Source organism: Salminus brasiliensis, chromosome 8, assembly GCF_030463535.1.
Source record: "Salminus brasiliensis chromosome 8, fSalBra1.hap2, whole genome shotgun sequence".
Lineage (NCBI taxonomy): Eukaryota > Metazoa > Chordata > Actinopteri > Characiformes > Bryconidae > Salminus > Salminus brasiliensis.
The window spans coordinates 1,332,621-1,346,670 of NC_132885.1; the positions used below are offsets into that span (position 1 = coordinate 1,332,621).

The 14,050-nt window shown below is 43.1% G+C and overlaps 1 protein-coding gene across 3 annotated transcripts in view; it reads right to left on the reverse strand.

Moving 5' to 3' along the window:
• The window catches only part of thsd7ba (thrombospondin, type I, domain containing 7Ba), a 364,279-nt gene that overhangs the window by 244,099 nt on the left and 106,130 nt on the right, over nt 1–14,050 (reverse strand). For all 3 annotated transcript variants that reach the window (XM_072685348.1, XM_072685346.1, XM_072685347.1), the window contains exon 3: nt 11,198–11,374. In XM_072685348.1, the coding sequence (XP_072541449.1) occupies nt 11,198–11,339 (142 nt within the window). In that variant the 5' untranslated portion in view covers nt 11,340–11,374. The remainder of the gene's footprint in view (nt 1–11,197; nt 11,375–14,050) is intronic.

Here is a 14,050-nt window from a genome sequence, read left to right on the forward strand (position 1 = left end):
TTGTATCCTTATTTTTTTTTACTTTTTTATAATCTAAATCTGGCAGTTGTTCTTTACATTGTATCAGTATTACACAATGAATGGACCAATACATGCATACATATATATATATAAAGCCTGCCAAAGGGGGAAGGCGGTGTTATCCACTACACTACACCGACTGCTGATTATATATTAATATTATTTTTCGCAAATTAATTATTAATTCTACACTAATATTTTATTACTTTCATTCACTTATTTTACTTTTGTGGGCCTCCACAAGGTCATGGCCCGAAGCGTCTGTGGGCCTCCTCAAGGTCCATCACCTCTCACATCTCTGCAGGTTCTTCATAATGATCGGAACCAACACAGACCCAAAGCCAGTCTGAAAATTGCAACGATTCCTGACTGGATTTTCAGGCATCAATAAAGGCTGAGTGTAATGGAGCAGCGTGCCAGTCCGACCCTCATACAGCATACAGCCAGGATCATGGAAGACCGCAGTAATGAAATCATTCATTCCTATGGAGCGGGGGATGCCAGCTTATCAAACAGCACATCAACCCGAGAGCCGGCTCTGCAGAAGAGAGCGATGGGGTACATTCCCTATTCCTTTTCACTCCAACATCCAGCCCACCCACACACACACACACACACACAGCCACACACACAGCCACACACACAGCCACACACACAGCCACACACACAGCCACACACACACAGCCAGGGATTCAGAAAACCAGAAAGATCAAGAGAAGCAGATTTCTCTTCCTGCAGGAACTCATGGAAAATCACTGACGTTCTTTGGTACCAACCTTTTTAAACTGACCTACAGAAAGTAAAAACTGCTGTTGTGCTGAACAGCAACAATCATTATTAACAAGCATAATCAATGTGCGATTAATGTGAATGTGTATTAAAACCACGGTTGGAAATAATCAGCACATGGCTGGAGCTCCACTGTATTGCATCAATTTAAAATTATTACAAGAGGAGAGCATTCATTAGAAGGAACCATCTGGACACTACCAGCACAAAAAAGAAGTACCCAATACTGGGGAAAATAATGAACCACTCACAGTGGGATTCACATTTGATATCAAAACATCGTCACAATAATGAGGAGTACTTCCAGCCACCCAGCCCGCGATTAGGAAAGAGTCAGGGGTTGAATTATTAGCCATGAGAACTGCCAGGAGTTCAATCAAGACTCCGGCCAGGGTCAGACTCAGAGTAAATCATCATCATTTGCTACAAGCCCTCTCTCCGGATTCACTCGAGGCTAAAGCTGGCGCTGGCGGTGCTTATTGAACTCAGGACTACGTCAACACGAGACCTACTTGTGTCAGCATTTGGTGAAAAATCCAATTCAAACCCAAAATGCCGTCGATCAGCCAATCAGGTTTCATTTCTTTTCGTTTCACTGGAGCTGTGAGACTAGCATAGGCAATTAGCATGGTGCTATCTGCAGGCCTACATCACCACACACTCTGTGTGTGATCTGTGACATACTTGCTGACGTGGTTCCTGACACTAAATTGAGCTTTCTATTAATATTTGCCAACAAATGTAGCGACATTACTCTCACTTAGGGATGGAATAGTACAAAAGTATTGGGACACCTGCTCCATTAGTGTTTTTTTGTTTTTTAAGAAATCAAGGCTATTAAGAAAAGCTGATCCTGCTTTTGTTGGAGTAACTGTCTCTACTGTCCAGAGAAGAAGACTTTTGACTAGATTTTGGAGGAGGAGCATTGCTGTGAGGATTTGACTGATTGCATTCAGTGACAGTTAATGAGGTCAGGTTGTTGGATGATGATCATCACCCCACCCTACCTCATCATCCCCAACTCATCCTAAAAGCATTGGATGGAGCATCATCTTCATGTGTGCATTTGCACATCTGTGTCAGCAATGGGTGCAACTTACAGCAGCTAAAGGCATTCATTAGAAAGGGTGTCCACAAACATTTGGACAGTGTCATCATAGTGTATGATTTTGGTTTCACATTACCATGTTAAAATATGCTGAAAGGGCAATTCAATATATATTTTTTGATTTATTTATTATTTATTTTATATTGATTAACAAATGTAATGTGTTTAATAAATGACTAAATAAATAATGCGGACAGTGGCCGTGTACAATCAACCTTAGGTTTGCTATCTGTTGGGCATCATTTTCTGTAGTTCAACTGGTTCCAGCAGAACATGCTTTTGGTCATCTTCTCATGTTCCCATGGCAACACCATCTACCAGTTTTCCCAGCAGTGGAGCAGATATATCCCCATATTCCCCCTGAAGACTGTGCCATAACAGTGTGTGTTTCATAGTGAGTGTATGAGTGAGAGTGTGTGTGTGATGGTGTGTGTAGAAGTCCTAGAATTCACTTTTATATTATCTGAATCAGTGCTCTGTTGGTGGCGTAACAGAGCACTGTTTTGACCTCAGCTCACAGTGAGAGCTAGCCAGGCTAAAGTACAGCTTCCAAACATGGTGGAGGTAGTTTCACACACCGTTACTTGAACTGAGAGCCAACAAAGTAAACAATAAAACGCCTCCCAGATGATGTTTTGAATTCTGGTGGGTCAGGAGTGTACTGTAGATGTGATGGTGGGTCAGTCAGGAGCGTACTGTAGATGTGATGGTGGGTCAGTCAGGAGCGTACTGTAGATGTGGTGGTGGGTCAGTCAGGAGTGTACTGTAGATGTGGTGGTGGGTCAGTCAGGAGTGTACTGTAGATGTGGTGGTGGGTCAGTCAGCTTCCAAACATGGTGGAGGTAGTTTCACACACCGTTACTTGAACTGAGAGCCAACAAAGTAAACAATAAAATGCCTCCCAGATGATGTTTTGAATTCTGGTGGGTCAGGAGTGTACTGTAGATGTGATGGTGGCGCAGTCAGGAGTGTACTGGTTGGTGTGGCGCAACAGATAACACCACTACCTGCCAGTGAACTACCATACCAGGTGGGAGACTGGGGTTCGATTCCCAGTCTGGGTGACAATGCTGCACTACACCAATAAGAGTCATTGGGCAAGACTCCTAACACTACACTGGCCCGTCTCTGTAATACGAGTAACCTTGGAAGTCGCTCTGGATAAGAGCGTTAGCTAAATGTCGTAAATGTAAATGTACTGTAGATGTGATGGTGGGTCAGTCAGTCAGGAGTGTACTGTGGATGTGATGGTGGGTCAGTCAGTCAGGAGTGTACTGTGGATGTGATGGTGGGTCAGTCAGTCAGGAGTGTACTGTGGATGTGATGGTGGGTCAGTCAGTCAGGAGTGTACTGTGGATGTGATGGTGGGTCAGTCAGTCAGGAGTGTACTGTAGATGTGATGGTGGGTCAGTCAGTCAGTAGTGTACTGTGGATGTGTTGGTTCAGAAAAAGGGGAAATTTAAACAGCGTTTGGCTTTGCCCTCCCACTGTACACCCCTCCGCTCTAACTGCTTTTATCCTGACCTTTAAAAGTTTGTATTGTGCGTGGCAAAATTCATTCGTAACCCAATATAAAGCAAAAATAAATCCGAAACTAGTGGCCTGTCTGATAGGTTTTCCAATACGCTTGAATTCTAAAGGGATTTTACTGTGCAGAACAGAAGCCAGTCACCAATCACCCGTCCTCTCGGCATCCCGCCGTGCTAAAATGGAGAAAAAGTGGCCTTTCCTCGCGCACTCTAATGAGAGCGCTTTGTTTAAAGAGCTAAATGATCCGTCGGCTGCCCACAGCCTTAGGTGCCCTCGTGTCTCTCAGACAGAGATGAAGGTCAGGCCTAAAGCACACACCATAATGCGAATAGACTCGCTGACTGGCCGGCTCTGTGGGAAAACAGATCGCTGTACCTGAGAGTATGAAAAGCATGTTTAACCCGACTGTGAAGAGCCAAGCAAGCTGTGAACAGAGAGAAACATCACGCCTCTCAGTCTCCACAAATGCTCAATGTCCTTGGAGAGGCGCAAGTCCAGGCTGCCTGGACGACGGTGCTCCACGCACACCAGCCGCACTTTTTTTTTCGTTTCCAAGAACACAGCTGAAGATGAATAATCTGACACGTTTAATACAGTGAGGGAGCTAGACGAACTGCCGCTGCTTTCCTCTCAGCTGGGCTTGGTGGGCTCAGGGGAACTGAAAGCTCATTGAGGCAATCATGTATAGCATAACCCACAATCACGAGCAGAGTGAGACGCAATCGTTCATCAGCTGGTTGAGTTGTTCGGCCTGTTGATTCAACACATGAAAGAGGGACTGAAAAAATACAGGAGCTCGTATTGCTAATTTACGGCACCTCTCCATCAAACCTACCGTACCAGGCCAGTTTATCAGAAACCCCTACCTTGTAGCTCCATCTTCTCAAACAAAATCATATGTATATAAATATTCACGCAAATTACTCTATTTTACTTCCATACAAAAATCTTGTATCTCCAAAACAGCAAGTTTATAAGAGAAGGAAAAAAACCCTCCTTGACTTTCAGTGGTAGTCGATGTAAAACGACTTCATTCCAGGTCATTTTGGAGCATTTCTATTGGTCCATTTATCATAACATTTTAAAGAACAACTGTCAGATTCACATTCTTTCACAAATGGAGATACAAGGTTTTATACATACATAGAATTATATATATATATATATATATATATATATATATATATATATATATATATATATATATATATATACACATACATACATACATACATATACAGTCATGCCCGAAAGTATTCATACCCCTGGCAAAGTTTGACTTAAATTTACTTTTATTTAACCAGAAGTTATATTTTTGCCTTGAAACGACACAGGCATCTCCCAGGAGATAACACGATGATGTACAAGAGGCATCATTGTGGGAAAAAGTATTTCTCAGCTTTTATACACATTTGAACAAAAAGTGGCATGTCCAAAATTATTCATACCCTTTGAAAACTGTCACAGTATATGGGAAAATCCAAAGTTCTATACCATTCCAAATAGTCCAAGCTGTTTTAAAGCATCCTAATTACCCTGATTCATTGGGAACAGCTGTTTTAATCAACTCAACAGGAGAAAAACAGCAGCTCTCTGCAGTTGGTTTGTGGACAGTCATGGCTAAGACAAAGGAGCTCACTAAGGACCTGCGGCTGTGCATTGTGGCCGCTCACAAGTCAGGAAAGGGCTATAAAGCCTTATCAAAATGTTTTCAAGTTCCAGTGGCTACAGTGCAAAGTATTATTAAAAAATACAAGAAGTTCCGCACTGTGGAAAATCTCAGAAGATGTGGTCGGAAGCCAAAAGTGACACCTGTGCTGGCCAGGAGAATAGTGAGAGAGGTGAAGAAAAATCCAAGGATCACCACCAAGGCCATCCTGGTGAATCTGGACTCTGCTGGTGGCGACATCTCAAGGCAGACAGTTCAACGGACACTGCACACTGCTGGGTTCCACGGACGCAGGCCAAGGAGGACACCACTTCTCCAGAAAAGGCACACAAAAGCCCGCTTGACCTTTGCAAATGCTCATCTGGACAAAGAAGAAGACTTCTGGTGTTCTGTTTTATGGTCAGATGAAACAAAAATTGAATTGTTTGGCCACAATGATGTGTGCACCATTTGGCGTAAAAAAGGAGAAGCCTTCAACCCTAAGAACACCATCCCCACTGTCAAACATGGTGGTGGGAACCTAATGTTTTGGGGGTGTTTTTCAGCCAATGGACCAGGGAACTTGATCGCAGTAAATGGCACCATGAAAAAAGAGCAATACATCAAGATTCTCAACAACAACATCAGGCAGTCTGCAGAGAAACTTGGCCTTGGGAACCGGTGGACATTTCAGCACGACAACAACCCAAAACACACAGCCAAAGTGGTGAAGAAATGGTTAGCAGACAAAAACATTAATGTTTTGCAGTGGCCCAGCCAGAGTCCTGACTTGAATCCAATTGAGAATCTGTGGAGGGAGCTAAAGATCAGGATGATGGCAAGGAGACCCTCAAACCTCAAAGAGTTGGAGCTCATCACTAAAGATGAATGGGCAAAAATACCAGTGGAGACATGCAAAAAGCTGGTCAGCAATTACAGGAAGCGTTTGATTGCTGTAATAGCCAATAAAGGCTTTTCTATTAATTATTGAGAAGGGTATGAATAATTTTGGACATGCCACTTTTTGTTCAAATGTGTATAAAAGCTGAGAAATATTTTTTCCCACAATGATGCCTCTTGTACATCATCGTGTTATCTCCTGGGAGATGCCTGTGTCATTTCCAGGCAAAAATATAATTTCTGGTTAAATAAAAGTAAATTTAAGTCAAACTTTGCCAGGGGTATGAATACTTTCGGGCATGACTGTGTATATATATATATACAAAAAAGTATTGGGACGCCTGCTCATTCACTGTTGCTTCTGAAATCAAGGCTATTAAAATGAGCTGATCCTGCTTCTGTTGGAGTAACTGTCTCTACTGTCCAGAGAAGAGGTTAGGCGTTCTACTAGATTTAGGAGGAGGAGCACTGCTGTGAGGATTTGATTGCATTCAGCATCGTAAGCATTAGTGCGGTCAGGATGTTGGATGCTGATCACCACCAACCTCGTCATCCCCAACTTATCCCAAAGTACTGGATGGAGCTCCACCACCATCATTCCAGAGAACACAGTTCTTCCACTGCTCCACAGCTCCTCAATGCTGGGGGTCTTTATACCCCTCTAGCCCACATTGAGGTGTATCTGACCTGTAGTGAACATATAGAATATAGTATATACACACTATGCCAATATATATATATATATATATATATATATATATATATATATATATATATATATATATATATATATATATATACACACACACATACACACACACACACACACACACACACACACACACACACACACAGAGTATACACACATTCAAATACAGACTATATGTAGTCATACAGACAATACACAGTTTACATAGCCCAGTAGTGGGCAACTCTGGACCTGGAGAGCTGGATTCCTGCACAGGTTTGTGCCAGGAGGAGACGTGAGCGTGACAGGCTACGGACAGATACGCTGTGCTACATACTGGCTGTCTCAGAACTGGCTGGTCCTGGACTTCATGCTTCTGTACCTCATGCTGCTTGCCAGCTTTGAGAACAGACAGTGGCTTAAGCTTATAATCCTCCTGGTCTTCCTCAGACAGTGGCTGGTGTAATTCCAGGGAGTTTGGGAGCTGAACCACAGTGATGCACTGGCCCATCAGAATGATCTCCACAAAGAGCATACAGGAAATGCTCTCCGTGTCAGAGTGGGGTCAGACAATGTAGCCCATCTGCTGACATACAGCTGACTTGTCCTTAGTCAGGCATGTTCCCTCAGAGCTGCTCAACTCAGACGTACATGAAGCTTCTGGAGAGCATCTGTGGTGAGGATTTCATAGCATTAGGACTCATGAAAGAATCATTGAGGTCAGGTCCTGATGCTGAGCTCCATCATCACTCCAGAGAACCCCACAGATCAGTGCTGCGGGGCTGTGTACCGCTCTACTCACAAGGTAGGTGTTTCTAATAAAGTGGCCAGTGAGGGAGGCACAAGGTAGGTGTTTCTAATAAAGTGGCCAGTGAGGGAGGCACAAGGTAGGTGTTTCTAATAAAGTGGCCAGTGAGTGGAAGCACAAGGTAGGTGTTTCTAATAAAGTGGCCAGTGAGTGGAAACACAAGGTAGGGGTTTCTAATAAAGTGGCCACTGAGTGGAAGCACAAGATAGGTGTTTCTAATAAAGTGGCCAGCAATCAGGGGATCCTCTCTGTAGATTTAATTTCATTGCTTATTTCAGTCCCCTGTTCTATGAAAATGATGGTCACTGTCAAATGTGATCCATTCATTCATCCGTCTCTGTCCACTGACCTCCATCCTGTCCATTCAAAGCAGGACTCTCCTTTCCCTCGACAGCGCAGTGTGTCGCGCTTCATTTAGAATTAGAGGCAGCGAAGAGATGCTATTGAATGAACGGCTGATAAACAATTCCTCAGCCCACACACTGCTGCACATAAGCTAAGAGCTTCTACATGGAAAATATTAATAATTCATAAACAAGCATCTCATTTGCTTCCCAGCATATCTAATGGCTTCAATCATTGATAATTCTATCCGTTTAGCATTTGTTTGCCTGAGCGATTACATTGATCTTCAAAGATAGCTATTGTGGAAGCATGGATAATGGCTGTTACAGGGGCACAGTCAACCCCCTCTGCAGATCAGCTTAGATGCATATGCACTAGGTGTCCAAAAGTATGCAGACACCTTATTTCACACTATATGGAAATTTGAATTGAATCGTTTGTCTTCAGCTTCTTTTCTTTACTCTACAGCTTCACAGTAGCTGTTGGGAGGATTTGATTGCATGCTGCCTCATTAGAGCATCACCGAGGTCAGGTACTGACGTTAGATGATAAGTTGGTGGTGGTCCAGCGAGTGGTAGCACAAAGTAGGTGTTTCTAATAAAGTGGCCAGTGGGTGGGAGCACAAGGTATGTGTTTCAAATAAAGTGACCAGTGACTGGAAGCACAAGGTAGATCAGCCCAGATGCATATGTGCTAGGTGTCCAAAAGTATACAGACACCTTATTTCACACTATATGGAAATTTGAATTGAATCGTTTGTCTTCAGCTTCTTTTCTTTACTCTACAGCTTCACAGTAGCTGCTGGGAGGATTTGATTGCATGCTGCCTCATTAGAGCATCACCGAGGTCAAGTACTGACATCAGATGATAAGTTGGTGGTGGTGCAGCCCGTCAGAGTGCTCTCCTCAATATGAACATTTTCTGTTAAATTCACATGGCGCTACTCGGGAACACTGCAGTGAGGAATTCAGGAATTTCATGGATGATTAGGTCTGACACTCCAGCTCATCCCATCCAAGGTATTGGATGGAGCTCCATCCCTCCAGACAATGCAGTTTCACTAGTCCGTGCCTCACCAGTGTATAGTGATACTAAAGGTTCAGTCTACGCCCATGAAACAAGCCCAGAGTCATTTTGATGCAGCCACATTTAAAGAAGTCCTCCTCCGACAGCAGTGCAAGAAAAAGCTCCAGAAATAAATCATTCCACAGGAGGAAAACACACGTCTTCCCACCGAGCCGGAGAAAGTCAAGGCCAAAATCAGATCTCACTGTTGTGCAAAAACTAGAACAACATGTGCAGGACGCTATCTTACTTCAGAATGCCGTAGCCGAGCCCATAAATCTACAGCCAGCCTCAGCGGTAAGTAATTATTTACCCCAGCTTTGAGGACTGGGTGCAGATTACTATATATATCATTATATGTGATTGCATTCTCGGTGGAGAAGCTTGTCACCAGAGGCCCAGAGATGGATAATCCCTCACAGAGCATACATTACTTCACTAACAGTCGCATTATTCCAGCACAGTGTTGCGAGTAGCAGCTGTTCATTTGTATCAGATGTAAAGGTGTGAGTATGATTGTAAATGTGAAGGAATGAAGGTTTGACGTGGTTTTATCTCAGACGGAAAAAAGAAACCTTATCTAGGCTCCATTTTCAGATGAGAAGATGCCAATCTAACAGAGAATGTGGATAGAAATTACTTAACCCCTCAAGGCTTTAGTGTGTGTGTGTGTATATATATATATATATATATATATATATATATATATATATATATATATATATATATATATATATATACACACACATACACATATATACACACATACATACATACATACATATAGGTTATATAGGTTACTAGTAGTCATTAATTGTAATATTTCTTATCTCAATTTTTAACACTCAAAAATATCATGCAAATAAACTCATGCCCCAACAACAGTGCCACGCAATTAACAGGCACACTGTTATCCTGCTCAATCGCCATTACAATTTTTCTTACAACAGCAATAAACATTTAAGGACCCCACAGAGAACCACTGAGGACCTGCGTAGCTTCTTGATTGATATGAACAGCAGGAACATAAACCCTGTCTTGTTACATGTGAGAGACAGACAGAGTCTGACATCATTAGAGTGGACACAAAAGATCAAAGCCCGTCACCATGAAAGCCAAAGACACCTCCCCTGACACAACCAGGAGAAGCCATGATACACATGGATGTATTTTTTTTTATAGGTGGAGCAAGGCATTAGTGCCTGTGTGTGTGTCTGTCTATATATATATATATATATATATATATATATATATACACACACACACGCACGCACACACGCACGCACACACACACGCACTGTTTCTTACAACACATACATCATATTAGTGCAGAATTAGGCAAACCATACAGCAAAAAGTTCTATATTTCAGGTGACATCGACCGTAGCCCAACAAATTTTACAAATGACTGTGGCTCAAAAATATATATTTTGAACTAGACCAGAATTTAAAAATATTAACCTGAATATAACCTGACTGTATTCCAACACGATTCTGTCTGAACTCTGCTCTAGCCCGTCAAATTCTGTCTGAACTCTGCTCTAGCCCGTCAAATTCTGTCTGAACTCTGCTCTAGCCCGTCAAATTCTGTCTGAACTCGGCTCTAGCCCGTCAAATTCTGTCTGAACTCGGCTCTAGCCCGTCAAATTCTGTCTGAACTCGGCTCTAGCCCGTCAAATTCTGTCTGAACTCGGCTCTAGCCCGTCAAATTCTGTCTGAACTCGGTTCTAGCCCGTCAAATTCTGTCTGAACTCGGCTCTAGCTCGTCAAATTCTGTCTGAACTTAAGACAGAGAGCTCAAAACTAAATGAATCTGAACCTGACCGAAGCTCGAAAAGATTGTTTAACACAATTCTGTCTGAACTCAACTGTATCCCCCTGGTGGGAAAATTGGGTTCAGGCCAAAAACCAAATATAGCCCAAGGCCAAACATTAAATAAAATGTAATTAAGGAAAAATTAATTCTAAACTCAACTGTATACCAACACACTACACTAGAATCCTCTGATTAAAATATTCTGTCTGACATCAATTGCAGCCCAACCAAACTGATTGCATCCTCCTGGAGGGCAAATTGGGTCAAAGCCAATGATGAATATAGCCCAGGGCCTAGTACTACACATAATGTAAACCAGGGTAGATTCAGGCTACGTTCTGTTCAACACAATGATTCATTTCCCGCATGCAAAATATTTGAAAAATTATACCAAACCAATCTGCACCTGGCAGCAATGTCATCCCCTATTTCAAGCTCAGGTCCATGCACACAGAGAATTGGGAGCTCCTCCAGCTTACCTGTTTTCCAGGAGTAGTGCGTGTCCTTCGAGAAGGCCAAGTCTGCCCAAACTTGGACGACCACAAGAGACACGGACAGAAGCATGAAGTTCCCGGCTCTCCATGGCCAGCCAGTTCCACCAAAGCCATCTTTTAGACTCATAGTCCAGCTTATTGACTTCCTGTCCTCTCCTAGACCTGCAGGAGGTGGAAGGAACAGAGTTACTTCAGCCAATTACCCCACCGAGCTGGAGCAATTACCCCAGCCAGCCTCATTCACACAAACCTACACTCTAGACATGACTTCACTGTGTGTTACGCCTCAGGACCACATTTTCATTTAAAAAAATTAACAGTACCAGTCAAAAGTTCTGACACACCTCTCCATAGGAGCCGTGTGTTTCTTTAAGCATGTTCCACACTTCAGAAGAACAGTGCTGAGAATAACACTGTGAAACACACTGAATTATACAGCGAGCGAAGACGTGCTAAACAAATCCAAACAAACAAGTTTTACATTCCTCTGTTGCCCCAAACTGCCTCCTGGCGTTCCCTCAAACACGAGGAGACACCTGGGATGCTTTCCCAACTGGACCGAATAACACTCTCCTAAAATAAAGGTGCCAAGTAGGTTTTCGTGTGACGCCACTGAACAAACTGTTGTTTTGCAGTTTTTTTCTAGTTTGAAAACAAAACACATCATTTTTGCCAGTGTGCACAACAGCACAAGCATTCAGAGCACAAGTGACAGTTTATTCTGGTAATCAGCATCCAAATATATGACATATGCTGGTCACCAGTGTCCAAACCACAACACATGCTGGTTTATACTGGTCACCAGTGTCCAAAACACATTGCGTGCTGGTTTATACTGGGCACCAGCATCCAATCATATGACATATGCTGGTCACTAGTAATCAAAACACAACACAGGCTGGTTTATACTGGTCACCAGTGTCCAGAACACAATATGTGCTGGTTTATACTGGTTACCAGTGTCCAGAACACATTGCGTGCTGGTTTATACTGGTCACCAGCATCCAATCATATGACATATGCTGGTCACTAGTAATCAAAACACAACACAGGCTGGTTTATACTGGTCACCAGTAGCCAAATATGAGATATGCTGGTCACCAGTAACCAAAATACAACACATGCTGGTTTATTCTGGTCACCAGTCTCCAAATATATGATATGTGCTGGTTTATACTGGTCACCAGTGTCCAAAACACAACACATGCTGGTTTATACTGGTCACCAGTGTCCAGAACACAACACATGCTGGTTTATACTGGGCACCAGCACGCAATCATATGACATATGCTGGTCACCAGTGTCCAGAACACAACACATGCTGGTTTATACTGGTCACCAGTGTCCAAACCACAACATGTGCTGGTTTGTACTGGTCACCAGTGTCCAAATATATAATATATGCTGGTCTCCATGGTTTAAAACACAACACATGCTGGTTTAGGCCTCTGGTTTTAATTCCGTTTTTATAGTAAAAAGCAAAACCTGGACTTTGCGTGTCCGGTGAAATGCTGTGAATTTGCACACAGAGCAAAATAATCACTCTTCTTTTTTCCTCTCGGAGAAAAATGCAGTGAATAAAACTAGCCCACCAAAAAGACAGCAGTCTCCAGATGAGCCGAACCCAGCAGCTCAGAAGTTTAGGAAGAAAGAAGAAAGACCAGGAACGTATTTATAAGAGAAAGGGTTTTTAAAAAGCCCATCTAAGAAGAACTTCCTTCTGAGGACACGTCTCTGAATTCAGACCTTGAACCGGAAATTGTTATTCCTAACCGTTCCCACCTCTTACACAAGCATGCCTTTCCTTATCTCCCGTCTCCCTGAATGAGAAGCGGAAAATCAATCAGGAATAAAGAGCAGGTGATTTATTTTTCGGCGTCGTTCTCTCTGAGTCTCAGAGACGTGAAGACGGCCGAACTCTGCCAGAACACAAATAACAGAGGATATCACACCGTTCACTGCAGTTCACCCAGTCCAGCATCACGACTCATTAGCAGGTGTCTAATGAACTCATTCAGCAACTCTAAGTTGCACCCATTGCTGACACAGATGTGTAAATGCACACATAGCTTGTCTAGTCCCTGTAGAGAAGAAGTACTGCCAATAGAATAGGACTCTCTGGAGCAGATCAACATCATGACCCTATTGGCTCCATGCTGCCTAATAATGCCAGACGTGGGCTAGAGGGGTATAAAGCCCCCCAGCATTGAGGAGCTGTGGAGCAGTGGAGGAGCTGTGTTCTCTGGAATGATGGTGGTGGAGCTCCATCCAATACTTTTGGGATGAGTTAAGGAGGTGGGGATGATGAGGTGGGGTGGTGATCATCATCCAACATCCTGACCTTACTAATGCTCTTGTCGCTGAATGCAATCAAATCCTCACAGCATCCTCCAAATCCTCCAAAAAGACTAGAGTGATGTTCATTCTACACACATTCCCGTTTACACTCACAGCCTATCTAGAACATTCAGAAGGACAAGAGTGAGGTTTACTGCTCACACTCACTGCCTATCTAGAACCTCTAGAAGAACTATAGTGAACTGTATTCTGCTCACACTACTGTTTAAATTCACAGCTTACATTGTAACCCTTCAGTTCCCACAGACCTGAACACTGTAGTAAGACTAGTGCTGCACCACTGCAGAGTTCTAGACTGTTCTAGACAGCTGGTATATTGTCCTTCATGGCTCCCCCTACAGGTGGGGAGTGTAATTCACTTTTACCACTTTTTCCACTGCAGTAAATACAAATCATGCTTTGAGCGCCCCCTCATGGACAGCATTTCTGGACAAGCTGAAGGTGGAGCAGCATGTGGGCGGAGGTGGTAGAGTAATACTA